We start from the raw sequence: 19106 nt of genomic DNA on the forward strand, positions 1-19106 counted from the left end.
AGAATTCCCCTTTAAACCTTCTCGTGGGGCCTCGGCCTCAAAGAAGTTTAGAGTTAGGGAAGCTAGTGCTAGTTCGTGGCAGACGAGTTCCGCCCTGTCCAGCTCCGATTGTGTTCGCGCAATCGGCTCGGCTCAGCTTGCCCGCCCCGCCCAGCCCCTGGTCGCATTTGCGAGACTGGCTCAGCTCACCATGCCTGCCTTCGACTCGGTTCAGTGCGGCTTGGCTTGGCCCCACTTGATTTTTCTGAATCAGCTTCTGAGCTCTGTTCGAGTGAACTTTCTGCTCTACCCAGGAAAGCGCTTTGCCACGACACAAGCGCTCTTCTTCCCCCGTGTGACAATAATCTCCTTTGGTTGATTATTGCTCACGGTCCGCCTCTCCTGCTGGTCTTACTGGCAGGACAGGTAGGGGTACTCTTTCTCCTCACCTGTTCTCTTTTCCTCTCGGTTGTTCCGAGAGGTGCAAGACAGACAGAGAGAGCTCTGACGAATTTGTCCTTGAAATTCGGCTGCCTGGCGTGCCTTGGGTGTCAGTTCCCCGATTGTCTCCTAGTACAACCAGGTAGCTGAGGAGGGTTTCTTGGGATCTGTCAAGGTCTTCCTCCAAGGAGAGAGGTATAGGAGTTTCACGCTTCGGAAGCAGCGAGGGCCTTCCTCTTCAAGTTGTGATTGCCCTTGTTTTTCGGAAAACTTCGCACCGATTTGTCAGCGTGAGGATTCCTGGGACAGGACCGTGGCTCCCCCAATGAGTAATCTTCATCACTCTCAACCCTTGCAGTTCCCGAGGGGCTGAGAGGTTCGAGGGCTGCAGCGGTCCTGGCTTGCGAGAGCTTTCTCAACCAGATGAATACTTTTCTTCGGACAAGGAGGTCATTCAGGTCGAGACACCAAGCTCCTCCCATGCCTCGGCAGAGTACGAGTTCTCCTTGCCTCGGAGGGTATTGCCGACTGCAGGTTGTTCTGACTCTGCCTCACGTGGACTGGGTTCTCTTTCTGCTTCTCCTTGCTGTGAAGGGTATTTCTTATGCAACGAGAGGTGGCGATCTTGGAGGGCACCTGCTGGTTTCCTCCAGGCAGTCTCTTGATGGATCCACAATCCTTCACTTTTAGGCTTTCTCTCCTTGGATACAGTAAACCCCCTGTATTCGCGGTCTCACAATTCTCAGACTCGCATATTTACGGATTTCTCTTTGGAACGTATCTACCCGTTATTCGTGGAAAATTCGCCTATTCGCAGTATTTTGCACTGAGAAATATTCACTAAATACTGTATTTTCATCTCATTTTCATGACTAAATGCACTTTTTGTGATAAAACTATTAAAATACTCGGGTAATGCTCAAGTTATGAAAATTCACCTTAACGATAATTCGATTTTGCAATGGGGTAAGCAATTAATACCGATACAACAATATTATTTATAAAATATTTTTAATTTTCGCGCGGGCGGAGGCAGCAGCGTAATCAGGCAGTGAGAGAGACCAAATTACAATAGACAACTTTTCCTCCATCTCTTTATCCCATCTAGTTAAAAGTATTGTTAGTAACATTATACTCTTGCGTAAATGTATACAGCCATAAACAACCGACCAAGAAACTCTTGTTTTGCTTATAACCGAATTGGATAACAACAGCCATTTACCTGGTATTTCAACCATCGTATGGTAATAAACAATTACCGTAGATTATTGCAATTGAAAGTAAATTGTATTTTTCCTAACTATACAAACCTGAGATCCTTTACATTTTATGCCCACCTCATGCCACCCCTCAATCTGAACCTGGACCGAAAGGCAAACTGGAATGTTTACATCCAGGCAGGCGGGTATTCCCGCCTATCTGACGGTAATTACTGCCTAACCACCTTGTTCAAGAGTTTAACGGCTGTGTCCAGCTTCGCCGCAAGTAATTCCTAATGTAAGGGACCTCAGGTTTGCATAGTTAATAAAAATACAATTTACTTTCAAAAATTTTAATTTTCCTCCCACTAACTCTTCACCCTCTAGTGAGTTATTGAGTTGAGTTTTTAGGAGCTAGGAGGTACAAAGTACCTGGAGCACCCACCACTCTCAGTGGATGGGTTATGGTGTTATTTCAGTGTAGGTGACAGTGTTTCTGGTTTTTTTTTTATGTTGGTACTGCACCCAGGGCAAGGGCACCTTAGCTGCATAACTTGCACTAATGCTTTGGTAGCCATCGGAGTACTCCTTGGCTATAAAGCTCCCACTTAAGTACAGACGCTCCATGGCTGTACCGCCATGCCACTACAGGTTAAGTTGAGTGACAACCAGGTGCAGTTTTTTATTGCAGGCTCTCATAACTGTTAAGGAACGACAAGCATTGCATTCAATGCTAGCAACTTTTCTTTGCCAAATTCATTACATGACTTAATTTTTTGGAGTAGAACTCTATGTCCATGTATCCCACCTCCTGCCTATGTGGGATTCAGCTATGTAATTACTTGGTAAGTTATATATAAATGACATTTTTATAATAAAGTTTTATATATAATTACCAAGTAATTACAGAATTGGAGCCCACCCTCCTCCCCTCTGATGGACATAAGGTATAAAACAAATGACAATTGTCTGCTAAATCTTTCCTAATATTCCCGCGAGTGAGGCGGGCTGATCACCTACGCAAACTATCGAAGTGCTACCCATAAAATTTTAAATCTAAGGTGCCGTTTATAGTGGAAACTATAGCTATGTAATTACTTGTTAAGTATATATAAAACTTTATTTTACAGTATTATAAAAATTTGATTTTTATATATACTTACCCAGTAATTACATATTGAGCTTAGTTGTTCCTCTGTCTTACCCCGAAAGTGGGCGGGGCCTTGTCACCTACACAAAACAAAAGAATTGCTACTGCTAATTTCATATTTAAGTTGCCAATCAAGTAGAAACTCTTAGCTAAGTAATTACTGGGTAAGTGCATATAAAACTTTATTTTGTTATAAAAATGTAATTTTTCCACTACTTAGTCCATCAGCTTACAAGATAGGACAGCCTAAAAGCATAAGCAGTCTTGTAAATGTGATGGAAGCATTTGATCATGGCTTTGACCCACTAAACAGAAAGCATTTGATCATGGCTTTGAGCGACTAAACAGTAATGTAATTTAGTTTCCTCACAGATCAATGAATACAAGAACTTTCAATGGCTGTCAGTTTTTTAGTTAACCAAAGTTACATGCTTCCTATGCTGAAGGTATCTCGGGGTAAAGTTATGGGATGAAATGAAAAGGTTTTATCAATTTTAATATGTGACAGTATTTCTGAAGATGCATTTTGCCATAAAATAATAAGTATTTTGGTAAGCTGAATCCACTTTTATAAATCACACTACAAAGAAAAATGTAGAGGCAAAGATATATATAGGTACTCATGCAAATATGTGTAAGTTTTTCCTATTTACACTGTTTTTACTGTGCAAGGATTGATTCTCAAAATTTGTAATTTATTCTCTTCTAGGTACGTTAGCATACAGAGTTGTGGAGTTTGGGTCTGATTCTAGTGTAGACGCACTGCCACAAGAAGGAGTACAAGGTTCAGTGCCCAGTATCCTGACAGCAGCACAGATGAACGGTTCCCCTGGTGAAACAGATACCCGCTTGGCTTTAATAACGTCAAGTGATATGCCAGCTGATGGAAACAGTGCTGTAGTAGTTTCTGGTGGTAAGATATGTTTTTTTATTGTTTGTTTTATATTTATCCCTCTAACAATAAATGAGCTTGTGTATTACATAGATTCTATCATGTCTGTTAAAAAATACTGAGCATGACATATGCACATTGTCATATATATTATGGATTATGTGTAGCATAAATATCTTTATTTATATATATGTAGCTTACCAACTAATTACATAGCTATTAGTTTCTACTTTAACAGCAGCTTTAGAATTTAAATTCGCAGCAGCGCTCTTTTGTTTTGGTGCAGGTAAGTGTCCCACCCACTTCCGGGGAAGTACAGGTACAACATAGCTGAAGAGCTCGGTTTGTTTCTGCTGCTCAGTGACCATACATCGGTTGTTCAGCAGCTTTGTTTTGAAGTTTAGGAGTTTTCACTGGATGGTTTTAATTTTTGAACGATTTGGTGAAGTATTCGTTGATTTGGCAGCCTCTGCACTATATTTTCATAGCTTAGACAAGCTTAGCTTAGCTTCTGTGATTTTTTGACGTAGTATGTGAGACTTGAGTGTGACTAGTAACCGGTATAGCAGCAAGGGCTACAATACTAGGTTAACCTCCTCTAAATATTATGCGCGTTCAGTATGTTATAATTGCCAAGGACAAGTATGTTCTGATTTGACATACAAAGAATATGGGGACTGGGATGAAGTAAAATGGAGAATTTTGACCAGCCATTTAGATAAGTTAGAGGCTAGGCATAGAAAGGCAGCTGCTTGAGCTGAAGCCAGAGCTTCATTGTCCTTTACTAGGAAGCCTGTCCTTTCAACACCTGTGACCTCTTGCTCACCCATTCCTACTTACCTCGCTCTCCCTAAGACTCCGTTACCCGGCTCCCTTTCCTCTATACCTAGTGCCATTGCCAGTCTTGAAGTTCGGATAGATAAAAAATTTGATGTATTAGTGAATATGGTTGCTCAAATAGGAGCTTATGTTAGAGTCCTTTTAGACAAGGCAAGTGGTGATCCCCAGTGCAAGTGTCGGTGCTAGTGCTATTCTTTTGTCAGTGGAGGGGGTGGCTATTTGTCTCACCGATGCTCATAGACGGAGGTCCCTGCCAAACTCCCCTGCACCTGGGAGGAGGCAAACCGTAAGTCCAAGGGAGGTTGGTGAGGTTTGCCCATGAGTAGTTGCTCCCTCATGCGAACCTGTTGCTACTTTCCAGGTTTTGGTAGCCAAGCGCTGGCAACGTGTACCAGTGGACCACGCCTTATCCTCCAGTGGTTCTGATTCCGAGCCCAAAGGACACGGTTGGCAGTTTCAGGATTCCTCCGGGCCTTTGAAGAGGCATGTCTTGGATGAACAGCCATTGATTCCTCGTAAGCGCCAAAAGGATCAAAAGCCCTCATGCAGCTATTGGGATGAGAGAGAGCTCCTGTTGGATACTGAGCTCCCAGTGGCTCATAAGCGCCCATTGGCTCCCAAGCGCCAATTGGCTCATGAGCGTACAAAGGGATCAACTTTCATGGGATCAGAGCTCCCAGTGGCTCATAAGCATGCACTGGGATTAGTATGCACAGTGGCTCCCAACATCCCATTGACTTCCAGCTCTCATTCAGTGTTGGATTTTGTATCTGAGGGTTCTTCTGACTCAGACGTCCCTATTTCAGCGGGTTAACCTGTTTCGGCGCCTTCTGTTAAAAAAGATTCGAAGACTGTAACCTCTTCTCCTATCGCTGAGCACCTGAAGGCGACCCTAGTACCGGCTCCTCAAGATCCTTCATTGCTCCCCATGCATCAGCAATTGGACAATATCTTGGAGCTTCTGAAGGAACCTTCGTCTTCTCAGAAACCAGAGGAACCACAACAAGACTTGGTGCTGTCTGCTATTTCACCGGCAGAAGAGGAACCTGAGCAAGAACAGCCTTCATCTTACGCATCCCTGTTAAATTACTTTCTGTTCCGCTTTCCATCGTACTTTACCACTGCGGCGCCACCTTCTCCTGGATCTTCATTCATGTTGTGGCAGCCAGCAGGCTCTGCTAAACTGCTGAAGATGGCTCTCTCGATTTCCTCTAAGAAAGTGTTATTATGTGTTGTCTCTTGGTTTTCTGAGAAGAGGGAGTTGGGCAAAGCAGTATTTTGTTCTCCTTTGCACCTGTCGAAGAGGAAGTATGTGTTTTATGTGGCCAGGGAACCACCCACCTTGGGAGTTTCTGCCTCCTCCTAAGGAAACTTCTCCAGCCTGATTGATTCTGCTCGTAGATCGGCCTTTGACACAGCGAAGATTATGTTTCTTCCTCCGAGGTTGACCTCTTGGTGAAAGACACCTACAAAGTATTTGAAATCTTCAGTTTCCTTGACTGGATGGTGGGCACTTTAATGAAGAAGATCGAGGGTTGTCCTTCTCCACAGGACAATTTCGCAGCAGACTGGCTTGGTGTTCTTTCATGTGCCAATAAGGTGATTAGAGATTGGGCACAAGAATTAGCTGCTCTCTTTTCTACTGGGATGTTGAAGAAAAGAGAAATGTGGTACTCATTCACCACCAAGGGAGTGACTCCGTCTCAAAGATTTTCTCTTCTTTTCACCCCATTGGAGAAAAGCAGCCTTTTCCCTCGAGCGATGGGGGAATGAGTAGCTACAGAGCTTCAGAAGAAGGCTACACACATCTCTTTTAATCCTCGTCCGTTCTCTCTCCTTCAGCCACGGCCCTTTTGAGATAGCAGAGGAAGAGCTCCCTCTCAACCATGTACGAACCCTAGATCCGTTTGTCCCGTTGCAAAGAAACCATCTTCTAGACCAAACTAGCAAGTGAGTCTCTGGTCCTCCGTCTCCCAGTGGGCGCCAGATTCCTACATTTTTGGAAGCAGTGGGAAGCCAGGTCAGTAAAGCCATGGGCACTTCAAGTACTCAAAGAAGGATATTCGATTTCCTTCAGGGAGAAACCTCCATGGACATCTTTTCCCATCGCCTTAAAGGCGTACTCAGGAGGCTCAGAGAGGTTTTTGGCCCTCTCAAAGGAAGTTGCAGCTCTTCTCCAAAGTATGCCTATATCTGGACGAGTGGTCCCTATGATCGTCATCCCAGAGGAAATGTGAGGAGAATCTTCTCAAAATTGCAGTTAGCCCAGGATTTGGGCATTTTAATCAATCAAGAAAAGTCCCAACTAGTCCCTTCTCAATTGATAATCTATTTGGGGATGAGGGTAGGCTCTCGGACTTTTTGGGCTTTTCCACCAGACAAGACAGTGCAGTCCTGCACCCAAAAAATCCATCACTTTCTGAATCTGCAGTCCTGCTCTGCCAACAATTGGATGAGCCTTCTAGGAACCCTCTCCTCCATCGAGATGTTCATACCATTATTGGGGAGACTGCATGTGAGGCCTTTACGGTTCTTCCTAAAGGCCAGTTGGAGCAGGAAGACTCTTCCGGATTCCTTTGTATTCCCCATCACTCAGGAAATAAAGGAGGATCTTCGGTGGTGGCTCGAGGGAGGAAGGTTTCTTTCAGGAAAGTCTCTATTTCGTCCAAGCCCGAGCGTAACATTGTCCTCCGACGCATCGGATCTGGGTTGGGGAGCCTTTCTAGGACGTTCGGAAGTTTCAGGAATGTGGTCTCTACAAGAGAGGAAGCTTCACATAAACCTGAAAGAGTTGAAGGCCATTCACCTGGTGCTTCAGCATTTAGCTGCAGAGACTCGCAACGCAGTGGTCGCTGTACATTCTTACAACACAACTGCAGTGCAACAGATTCCCTCTGTTTTGGATCCTTCTGTTCAGTCAATCCAGTGCAAATTGGATAATATCCTGGCTTTAATTCAGAAAGCCCCATCGGCTCCCCAGCCCATTGCGGATCTGTCACCAATTTCTTCTTGTGAGGAGGAAGAAGCAGACAATTACCCCTCCTTTAGCGCATGCCTCTTTACTCAGATTTCTGCTGGTGACTTTCCCAGAGTTCTCTCCTTGCAGCTCCAGCTTCGACATACCTGATGGATAATCAGATGACTTCGAGACTTCCTAAAATGGTGCTGTCCCCTTCAGCTAAGAAAGCTCTCCGTGAGGTGGAAAACTGGTTCTCGAGCAAGATGGAGCTAGGAAGAGCCTCTTTTGGTTGTCCTCCGTCTAGATTGTCACAGAGAAGATACCTTTCTTACGTGACCGGAGAGGCTCCATCCATGGGAGCTTCTGCCTCCTCCCAGGGAGACTTCTTCAGGTTAATTGACTCCTCCAGATGGTTGGCATTCAATTCAGCCAAGATTTTGTTCTCGTCCTCGGAATTGGACCACCTTATCAAGCACTTATTCAGGGTCTTGGAAGTTCTCAGCTTTCTCCACTGGGCAGTAGGAGCTCTTGCCCTTAAATTGAGGGATTGCTGTCATATCCCAGAAGACTTTTCTTCGGATTTTTGGGGGTCATCTCGTGCCTAGATAAAGGTATTAGAGACGGTTCATTTGAATTATCCTCACTACTTGCAATGGAAATCCTCAAGAAAAGGGAGCTTTGGCGTTTCTACACCACGAAGGGAGTTACTCCTTCCCAGAAGTCTGCGCCCCTCTTCTCTCCTCTTGATAAGAAGCACCTTTTCCCTCAAGCGACTGTGCTGCAGATTGCTTCTGATCTGCAGAAAAAGTCTACTCAGGACCTCGCACAATCAGCGAGACGACCTAAAGAGTCTCCTGCCTTCACCTCTAGGACAGTTTCTCCAGTTCAACCCCAGCCCTTTCGGGGTAGAGGCAGACAAAGAGGCTTCCCCAGGCCTCATGGAAAAGCCTGTTTCACCCCCAGAGCAATCAAGAAGCCCTCCAATAGACCACCCGCATGTAAGTGAAGATCTAGTCCTCCGCACACCTGTGGGGCAAGACTCTTCCACTTTTGGGAGCATTGAGAAGCAAGGGGAGTGCAGAGTTGGATTGTTCAAGTCCTGAGAAAGGGTTATTCAATCCCGTTTCTAAAGAAACCCCCATTAAACAAGAAGCCTGTATTATTGACGACCTACTCGTCAAACTCTGAGAAGTTTTCAGCCTTCTCCCAAGAAGTGACAGCTCTCTTCGAAAAAGAAGCAGTCGAACTAGTTGAGGACACCTCTCCCCGGATCTACAGTCAGCTTTTTGTAGTCCCCAAAGCCTTGGGGGGGCTGGAGGCTAGTTCTGGATGTAAGTGCCCTGAACTTGTACGTGCAGTAAACAAAATTCAAGGTGGAGACTTCCCAGTCCGTCCTTGCATCCATTCGTCTGGAAGATTGGATGATCTCGATAGACATGAAAGACGCCTACTTCCATGTCCCAGTTCACTGGGACTCTAGGAAGTTTGTAACGTTTGTGTTCCAGCACAAAGTGTACTAGTTCAGAGCCCTTAGCTTCGGTCTGTCGACGGCCCCACAGGTATTCATGCGCATTCTAGCCCCAATAGTGAAATGGTTACACTTGATGGGGGTCAACATTTTGTTGTATCTTGATGATTGGCTTATTTACTCCCAGTTGAAGGAAAAATGTGCGGAGGACCTTCACAAGACCCTTCCTCTTGCCCAGGATTTGGGCCTCTTGATAAATTTCCCAAATTCTCAACTGACTCCTTCTCAGGAGATAGCTTATTTGGGGGTGAGGATAAACTCTTGGAGTTTTCGGGCTTTTCCCTTCCCCCAAAGGATAAACTCATGCCTTCAGAAGGTAAACAAATTTCTTGCCCTTCAGTCCTGTTCTGTGAACAGTTGGATGAGCCTGTTGGGGACTCTCGTCCATGAAGCAGTTCGTTTCCCTGAGAAGGCTACACATGAGAAACTTAAAGTTCTTTCTGAAAATCAACTGAAACAGAAAGAAATACCTGGATTCTTTTGTTTTTCCAATAACAAGGGAAATGAAAGAAGCTCTTGCTTGGTGGAATTCAAGAGACAAGCTCTCTCAAGGGAAATCGCTCCTCCCTCTGAACCCCAACCTAGTGTTTTATTCAGACGCATCAGACCTAGGCTGGGGAGCCCTCCTGGGAGACAAAGAAGTTTCAGGCCTGTGGACTTCAGAACAGATAACATGGCACATGAGCTTGAAAGAATTGACGGCAATTCGCTGGGGATTGCAAGCGTTTGCATTGGAGGTGTCTGGGAAGACAGTGTCCTTCCACTCGGACAAGACCACGGCTCTGTCCTATATTGGGACACAAGAGGGAGCTCATTCACTTTCCCTTTGCCAAGTGGCAAGATCACTCATTTGGGCAGATCAGAATCAAACCCAGATCCTAACCAGTTTTATTCGGGAAAGTCAACTTGTTAGCAGACGAACTCAGCCGTAGAAAACAAGTTCTCACGGAATGGACTCTTGACCCTCTCGTATGCCAAGAGTTGTGGAAACTGTGGGGAAAGCCGGTTCTAGATCTGTTTGCGATCGCAAAGAACCATCGTCTCTCCCTGAATTGTTCGCCAATGCCAGATCCTCAAGCTTGGGTGACAAACGTAATGCTTTTAGACTGGTCAAACATGGACCTTTATGCCTTCCCCATTCAAGATGATGAGGGAAGTATTAAACAAGTTCCAGAATTATTGGAATGTAAAGATGACTTTATTAGCCCCATTCTGGCCAGTGCGGGAATGGTTCCCAGACTTGCTGGAACTTCTCATGGATATTCCAAGGCTGTTGCCTCAAAAACCCAGTCTACTCAAACAACCACATTTCAGAAGGTTCCATCAAGGACTGTCCACTCTGGCTCTAACCGCTTTCAGCCTGTCTACAGATTGGTTTGAGCGAAAGGATTTTCAAAGGCAGTTGCAGACGCTATTGCTTGTTGTAGACAACATTACTCGAGCAAAGGTTACCAAGCCAAGTGGACGGTCTTCTGTGACTGGTGCAGGAGACACAACATCTCATCTTCTAAGACATCTGTAGCAGAAATAGGTGATTTCCTACTCTATTTGAAGTCTGCCAGGAGTCTTTCTACCTCAGACATTAAAGGCTACAGGCCAATGTTGAGCTCTGTATATAGGCATAGGGGATTAGATCTTTCTGCTAATAAGGATCTTTCTGACCTCATCAAGTCGTTTGACTCGACCAACCAGAAAGAAGATAAGCTAGTGGCCTGGAATGTAGACATGGTACTGAAGTGGCTGTTGCAAACACGTTTTGAACCTCTGCAATCTAACTCTTTAAGGGACCTAACTAGGAAGACTCTGTGCCTAGTAGCGTTAGCGACTGCCGAGAGAGTAAGTGAGCTACACACCTTTGATATAAAGATTGGATACTCTCAAGGTAATGCACTTTGCCCATTTACCTTAGGATTCTTAGTTAAGAATGAGTCCCCTTTCAATCCCTGGCCTCGCGCATTCATTATTTAAAGTTTAATAGATACTCTAGGTCTGGAGGACGTAGAGGGAACTCTTTGCCCCGTAAGGGCATTGAAATACTATTTACTGAGAACAGAAAAGATCAATGGGCCGTTGAGCAACCTTTGGTGCTCAGTAAAGAACCCCTCTCGCCCTCTTTCGAAAAATGCCTTGGCATTTTTTATTAAGGATCTAATTCTAGAGGTGCACTCTCAGATTGAGATGTTGCCCATAGTGAAAGTTAAAGCATATGAAGTGAGGGCAGCTGCCTCGTCCCTGGCTTTTAGGCATAATTTGGAAATGCAAATTGATGTTTGCAGCTCATATTTGCGTGACATTGAAACTGTCTATGAAAATTGCAGCACCGTGGGTCCTATTTCGCTTGCTGGTATGGTGTTGGGAGAGGGAGTGTAGGAAGTCTCTTTCATCCTTCCTATTTTTTCACCTTGATTCATGGTGTCGTGTTGTAGGGGAGCCTGTGGGTACTTGGTATTTGGAGTGCTCACCAGTTTTTTCTCCATAAATGTTGAGTAATGGTATGCTTTAACGTTTGGCTATAGGTGATTGTGTTTTTTATTCTCTGGTTTTATTTTTTGGTACTGTGCCCAGGGCAGGGGCAACTTTGTTATTCTGTGTGCAATCGAACACTCCTTTGCAACAAAGGAATCCTGCTAGTGCAGTAGGCGACTCCTGGCTACACTGCCATGCCACTATGTGTTGAGATGAGCGCCATCCAGAGGTAGTCCTTTCCTGTAGCAGCTCTCTCAACAGGTAAGGAACCAGCAAGCATTTTAACTAACGCTAGCAATTCTTCTATTTCTTTCACATTACTAATTGTAATGTATTAGGATAGATAATCCATGCATCCTACCTCCTATAATTTGGGATTCAGCTATGTAATTACTTGGTAAGTAGTTCATATAAAAATGACATTTTTATGATAAAGTTTTATGTATACTTACCAAGTAATTACATAATCAGAGCCCTCCCTCCTCCCCTCGCATGGTTAGGAAGGCATAAACATATTGAGATCATTTGCTAACCTGGTTCCTCTCTTACCCCGAAAAAGTGGGCTGGGTCACTCACCTAGCCTAAACAAAAGTAGAGCTACCGTGAATTTCAAAATTCTAGGTGCCGGTTAATAGAAACTAATATCTATGTAATTACTTGGTAGGTGTATATAAAACTTTATTTTGTTATAAAAATGTAATTTTTAGAGTGCCTGTTCATAAAACAGCAGACAGGGAAGATTTACTTTGAGTTTCATAGATAAAAGATGCTTTAAAGATACTTTTTAACCCTTAAATGCCGACTGGACGTATCTTACGTTGACTAAAATTGTCTGTTGGGTGCGAGTGGGCGCACCGTCACGTCGACTACAAAAAATTTCAACCTTCAGTCAACTTTGACTTGACCGAAATGGTCGAAAAATGCAATTGTAAGCTAAAACTCTTACATTCTAGTAATATTCAATCATTTACCTTCATTTTGCAACAAATTGGAAGTCTCTAGCACAATATTTCGATTTATGGTGAATTTTTGAAAAAAACTTTTTCCTTACGTCCATGCGGTAACTTGGCTGAAAATTTCAGAAATTCTTTCATCATTTTGTTTTAATTAACCGTTTTTTAGCCGTTACATAAAGTTTTATATATGAAGATGTGTGCAATTTCATAAAATACAACAAAAACAACCCATGGTTGTAGCTTTTATCAGTTTAAATATTTTCATATATAAGTGCCAAAATTTCAACCTTTGGTCAATTTCATGCAATTGTAGCTAAAACTGCAATTCAGTAATAACATATTTACCTTCATTTTGGTTAGCACAATATTTCGATTTATCAGTGAATTTTTGAAAAAAACTTTTATTTTCACGCCAGAAATTCTTTAAATAATGTTTGCACCGATAAACTTTTATATTTGAAAAAATTAGAATCAACTCATGGTTGTAGCTTTTATCAGTTTTGAAATATTTTCATATAAATCACGATAAGTGCAAAAATTTCAACCCGGTCAACTTTAATGGAAATAGTCGAAAAAACGCAATTATAAGCTAAAAATCTTACATTCTAGTAATATTCAATCATGTACCATCATTTTGCAACAAACTGGAAGTCTCTAGCACAATATGTCGATTTATGGTGAAATTTTGAAAAAAAAAAAACTTTTTCCTTACGTCTGTGGTAACTCTGCCGAACATCTCAGAAATTCTTTCATCACTTTGTTGTAATGTTTGCACCATTTTACATTAGTCGCTACATAAACTTTTATATATGAAAATGTGTGCAATTTCATGTAGAATACAACAGAAAATAACTCATGGTTGAAGCTTTTATCAGTTTTGAAATATTTTCATATAAATCACGATGTGACAAAATTTCAACCTTTGGTCAACTTTAACTCGGCCGAAATGGTCGAAAAACGCAGTTGTAAGCTAAAACTCTTACATTCTAGTAATATTCAATCATGTACCTTCATTTTGCAATAAATTGGAAGTCTCTAGCACAATATTTCGATTTATGGTGAATTTTTGAAAAAACTTTTTCCTTACGTCCGCGGTAACTCTGCCGAACATCTCAGAAATTCTTTCGACACGTTGTTGTAATGTTTGCACTGTTTTATATTAGTCGTTACATAAAGTTTTATATATGAAAATGTGCGCAATTTCATGTAGAATGCAGGAAAAATAACTCATGGTTGTAGCTTTTATCAGTTTTGAAATATTTTCATATAAATCACGATAAATAGAAAAAATTCGACCTTCGGTCAACTTTAACTCGACCTAAATGGTCGAAAACTGCAATTGTAAGCTAAAACACTTACAGTCTAGTAATATTCAATCAATTACCTTCATTTTTCAACAAACGGGAAGTCTCTAGCACAATATTTCGATTTATGGTGAATTTTTGAAAAAAACTTTTATACGTCCGCGCGTTACGAATTCATGCATCATTTTGTGATAATATTTTCTCTGTGTTGCTTTGATCATTTTACAATTTGTTATATACCAAAATCATCGCAATTTAGTGTACATTACAAAGAAAAAAAATAACTTGTTAGCTTTAACCGTTTTGCTCACAGCACGATTTGTATACAATTATATATGAAATTTTTTTTCCCGCGCTGTCATATATTTCAATATTTATATATGATAATGATATTTTTTTCATTTCTGATGGTTGCATACTAAACTTCAGGCAATGACAAAAAAAAGGAGCCAAAAATGAACTCTTAATCTTAAAAACTAAGCATGCTGTGATTTTTTGAAAAAAACTTTTTTTCCGCTTCGGCGCTAACTCCCGAACGCCGCCGGCATACGATAGACACTTTTGTAAATAGAGGCTCGGCGTTTAAGGGTTAAGATATCACATATTTGTTTATTACTTTTTCTAATTGTGAGCTCGGTGGTAGTTGTATGTACTATTGACAGTCTTGGTTGGTAGTTTGTTCCAAAATCAAATATATCTTTTAATGCAAAAAAATTCCCACAGTGGGTGGTGCTGAACATTTTTAGATCAAGTTTCTGTCCGTTGGATTTAGTGGACATATTTGATGTAGAACTGTAGGTCTTTGAAGAGATAGAACATTTTTGTTACTTTGGGAACACACTGGATTGTGAAGCAGGAATTGAGAGGGTCATTTAGCAAGAGTAGTTGCAGCCCCAATGAAATTTGGCAAGACTTGTGTTAAACAGAAATATCCCATTACTAATTAAAGCAAAAACTTCATGTTGCATGCACAAGGGCTGTGCTACTCTGTTCAGCAGAAACATTGGCACTGACAAAGAAAATGAAGATTCTGAGGAAAGTGTGTCTGTGGAATGTTAAGGTTCATAGTGAAAGTGCCATAATTTTTACAAAGTTCAATTTCGGCAGCTTTCACTCACTGCCCATATCTAGGGTGTAAAGGTCTCCATGGAAACTCAGCCACCCAGTCAAGTTTCAATTTTTTTCTCTCCGAGAAAGGAGACATGTTTCACTCAAGAGGAGTTGCAAAGAAGGATAATGAAGATTTGTATTTTACCTGATGCTGCTATTTTTGTTATTCAATGTTTTTATGTTACTGAGTGTCAAAGTAATGGAACGAGTACATATAGTGTATTTGATCTTTTTTACTCCTGTAGCATAGGCTACTTTGAACATGTCTGCCAGTGGAAAGAAATTCAGCTTTGAAAGTTTGTTTGTTGTTCAGTCACATGTATGGTTTTTTAAGGATGTTTAAGTTTAATTATTTCTGTTATAAAGGCTATGTGTTTACTTTTTTATGTATGATTGTACAAGCTTATTATTATTAAAAATAATACTTCAACAAACAAAAAAGTTTATTGAGATATTCAGTATTTTATCTCTGTCTAATGGCTATGGGGCAAAATCAATACCTCTAGGGCATAAGGGTTAAGGATATTCACAGGGAGAGTGCTGTCTAGCTTAAAATTGGCAGATTCCAGCTGCAGAATTTTCTTGAAGGTGTACAGGACATGAGATTTCATTTATAATAGTGTGAAATGCAAGAATGACATGATACTAAATGTTCTATTAATGCTGAGAAGGGCTTAAATCTTATGGTTGATGACCACAAGAAGATGAAAACCTGTCAAAGTAGTTTTGTATGAATGATTGCCTTCTATACAGAGTTTTATAGATGAAAAAATATGAGAATACGTTGGTTTCTTAGATTACTGTTTACACTTTTTCCCTTTAAGTTTGTGTTATTTGTCATTTTATTATCTAGAAGTAATAGGATTCTGAGTAAAGTTTACTAAGCCTTTATGTTATGTATAGTGTTAAGTTGAACTTTGCAAGTTCAGGAAGGTGAAGTATGTAATGCATGTTTTTTTGTGCTAGTATTGTGGCATGAATCACATTCATTTTGATTCAGAGGTTTGATATCTTGAAGTCAACTAAAAAGAATTAGCTTAAGGGCATGGTTTCTGTTCTATCATAATAAGTTAGGTTCATATCTTTACTAAAAGTTCCTGCAGTACAAGAAGGAATATTCCTTTATTTATAATTTTTACTAAAAGTTCCTGCAGTACCCAGGAGGAATATTTTGCTTATGTGGGTTGCCTTGTATAGTTGAGATTTTAAACAGGTTCATAAAATTTTCAATATTAGACTGCTAGGTATGAGGAAACTAAAGAGAACACATGAGAATGGAAAAGTATAAAGCAGTGCTGCTGAAGTAAAGGGAATGCTGCAGAGAAGTTGTAGTACATACTGCCATGCTAGATTTACTGATAAGATGTTACCAGGTCGAATTTTCATTGCATGGCACTCTGTAGATGATATTAAAGTGTTTTTGCAGTATCCTTTTAACTCCAGTGGCATAGCATTATATTTTTCACTATCCATATATTGTCTTAATATGCTGTGAATTGTTATGTATTGTTAATTAATGTTTGTCTGGGAAATTTTTTTGATGTGTAGAGATTTGAGAGCCTCATAGCTTAGGACTGTACTTACGTAGAAGGGGGAGATCAACTTCCTTGATTCATGTTCTTACAAGTTGACATTGAACATTAAGCTAATAGCATTTTAGTGAGGAATCCCTTAGTATTGAAAAGTAATTTGTTATTCAAACCAACTCCTCAGAAAAATGTTATAAATATGTATACTGCATTTGTGCCCCAATAGTGAGATATTCTAAGAATGTTGGATATTGCCTTGCTTTGTGAATCACTTAGAGGTAGTTTATTTTTAATTTTTAATGACATCTTTTTTTTTATTACAAAGTGTTGTTGCAAGAGAACACATGTATAAATCCATAGGTATAGCCTGGAGAATTTATTATTGAATGAAGGTAGAAAATTGTCACACCTCAGAACTAGATAAGATGGTCAACTGGTTGGAGAAAAATTGAAGAAGACACATGTAAATTCCCAAGGCATAAAGGAGTGTAGTAGGGGGTCAAGTAGGTGCTGTATAACACCTTTAGTGCTGTTTCCTTTATATCCCCTAAAACTCATTGTAGACACTGTACTGTGGGTACATTTCCAAAACTGTATATTGTACTATAAGTACTTTATAAACATTTCACAAGTAATAGGAAATCATTGGACTGTTTTTTGCTCAATTTACATACTGCTTTAAGTAAATACCTACCTATCATCATTGGTTGTCTTGACTTCAGGTCTGATCTCATGAAATTTGTTCATCAGGTCAGTTTTATGTGATCAGCGATGTTCTTACCAACACATCTCCCAGTAAACTTGCTCCAAGAACAAGCGAAACTCTGAATCCAAGATTGACTGGTTCTACCAGGGAAGAGAAAAGACGTGTAACCCACAATGAAGTAGAACGTAGGAGGAGGGATAAAATCAATACCTGGATATGTCGTCTTGCCAAAATCATACCTGAATGCCCAGAAGCTCACTCAAAAAGTGCACAGGTATGTTTTACAAAACTTTAAAACATATTTGCTGTGCTCTCACAAAGTTTTACATGGCCTTACAGTATGTGCATCCATGGAGATAATACTGGATATCCATGATTCACATTTTCAATTAAGTATGAGATATAAGGTAATGAAATATAGTTAAAATTTGCATTCATTGTAGTGTTATAAGTATTGAATACAGTATTGCTGATGAATTAACAGAAACACATTTAGAGAAGGTAACGGGTTTGTGAGTATGTGATGCTGATTAGTATTCTTGTACTGTGTTACAGTACATATATACTTACCACTTATTTTACATGCATTAAGGTTGGCAGTGAGTAGACCATTAAAGATTTTAAGTAACTTTTGAATGTGTATTTTTGAATTAGCTGTCTGTATGGAGGGAGCTCAGAGGCTAACTGCTAGTTGTAAGTCATCGAGGTATTTGTAGTGAGCACATCTTTACAGTTGGTCTTTACTATTTGACTATGGTGAAAAATGGTTTTTTAGAAATTATTTAATAAAACAAATTGCCAATTCATATAAATAACTTACCAAGTAATTACATAGCTAATGTTTCTAACTCGCGCAGCAGCTTAATTTTGAAATTCGCAGTAGTGCTTCTGTTGTTTTAGTATAGGTGACAAGACGCTGCCCATTTTCAGGGGAGAATAGGTACAACACAGCTGAAGAGCTCAGTTTGTTTCTGCCAGTCAATGACTGAACTTCAGTTGTCTTGAGCAGCTTTATTTAGTATTTTTGTCACCAGGTGGTTGTACTTTTTCCCCATTTGGTGAAGTATTCATTATTTGGTAGCTTTTGCACTATTCCTAGGTAGCTTAGGTTTATTTAGACTTGGTTTTCATTGATTACAACCTTATTCCTGACTATGTCTGACTCTAGTGCTTCTAGTATTCATTTTTGCAGCAAAGGCTGCAAAACTAGATTGACGAAAACCTCTTATGATTCACACACAATGTAGTAATTGTGTTGAATGCAGGGACTGGGATCAGGGGAAATGGAAGTCTTTAATTTAAAAAGCCCATTTAGATAAGTTTGAAAGAGACAGGATGAGGAAGGTGGCTGCTAGAGCCGAAGCTAGGAACTTAGCCAGTTTAGAATGTACTAAATCGGGTGTAGCCGATTTACCTGTTTGTCATCTCCTTTACCTGCTTTGTCCCCATTACTCAGCCCTCTGACTATTCCACCCACTCCTCTACCTGGCTCCCATGCTTCCAACCCTAATGCCATTGCCAGTCTCGAAGCCTGCGTTGACCAGAAATTTGGTCTCATAGTTAATTCTATTGCTCAGTTAGGGGCATCTGTGAAGGTTCTTATGGACAAAATGTGTGTCAAATGTGTGAGTGCAAGTGCAGTGTCAGTGGAGGAGGTGGTTGAGAATTTTCCTAGCCTAACCCGTCCAAAAATGTTTCAGTTATGCGATCCACCCACCTGCTCACGTTGTTCTTTTATTATGCAATCCAGATTACGACAACAAAAACCACAAACCAGACTTACAAACCAAAATTACCGACCTAACCATCAGAGAGCTCTCTATACCTCACTACACTGTTCCAATCCAAGTTCAACACTCCTGCCCGCGTTTGTTTACATTTTCTTTCCCTCCCGCCATTTCTGACCTATGACGTCACTTCCTATGACTTCACAACAAGAACAGATACTTTTTAAACATAAAGAAATGCTATAAAAACATTATAGAGGATGAAGAAATTTGTTTTTATTTAGCATTTCCCAACATAAAGAAGTTTTTCTGGCTGTCTC

At 40.8% G+C, this 19106-nt stretch overlaps 1 protein-coding gene across 2 annotated transcripts in view; it reads left to right on the forward strand.

Annotated features, from left to right (window-relative positions):
* The window catches only part of LOC136826564 (upstream stimulatory factor 1-like), a 74460-nt gene that overhangs the window by 29286 nt on the left and 26068 nt on the right, over window positions 1-19106 (forward strand). For both annotated transcript variants that reach the window (XM_067083749.1, XM_067083748.1), the window contains 2 exons: window positions 3479-3682; window positions 17104-17333. In XM_067083749.1, the coding sequence (XP_066939850.1) occupies window positions 3479-3682; window positions 17104-17333 (434 nt within the window). The remainder of the gene's footprint in view (window positions 1-3478; window positions 3683-17103; window positions 17334-19106) is intronic.

Source organism: Macrobrachium rosenbergii, chromosome 41, assembly GCF_040412425.1.
Source record: "Macrobrachium rosenbergii isolate ZJJX-2024 chromosome 41, ASM4041242v1, whole genome shotgun sequence".
NCBI lineage: Eukaryota > Metazoa > Arthropoda > Malacostraca > Decapoda > Palaemonidae > Macrobrachium > Macrobrachium rosenbergii.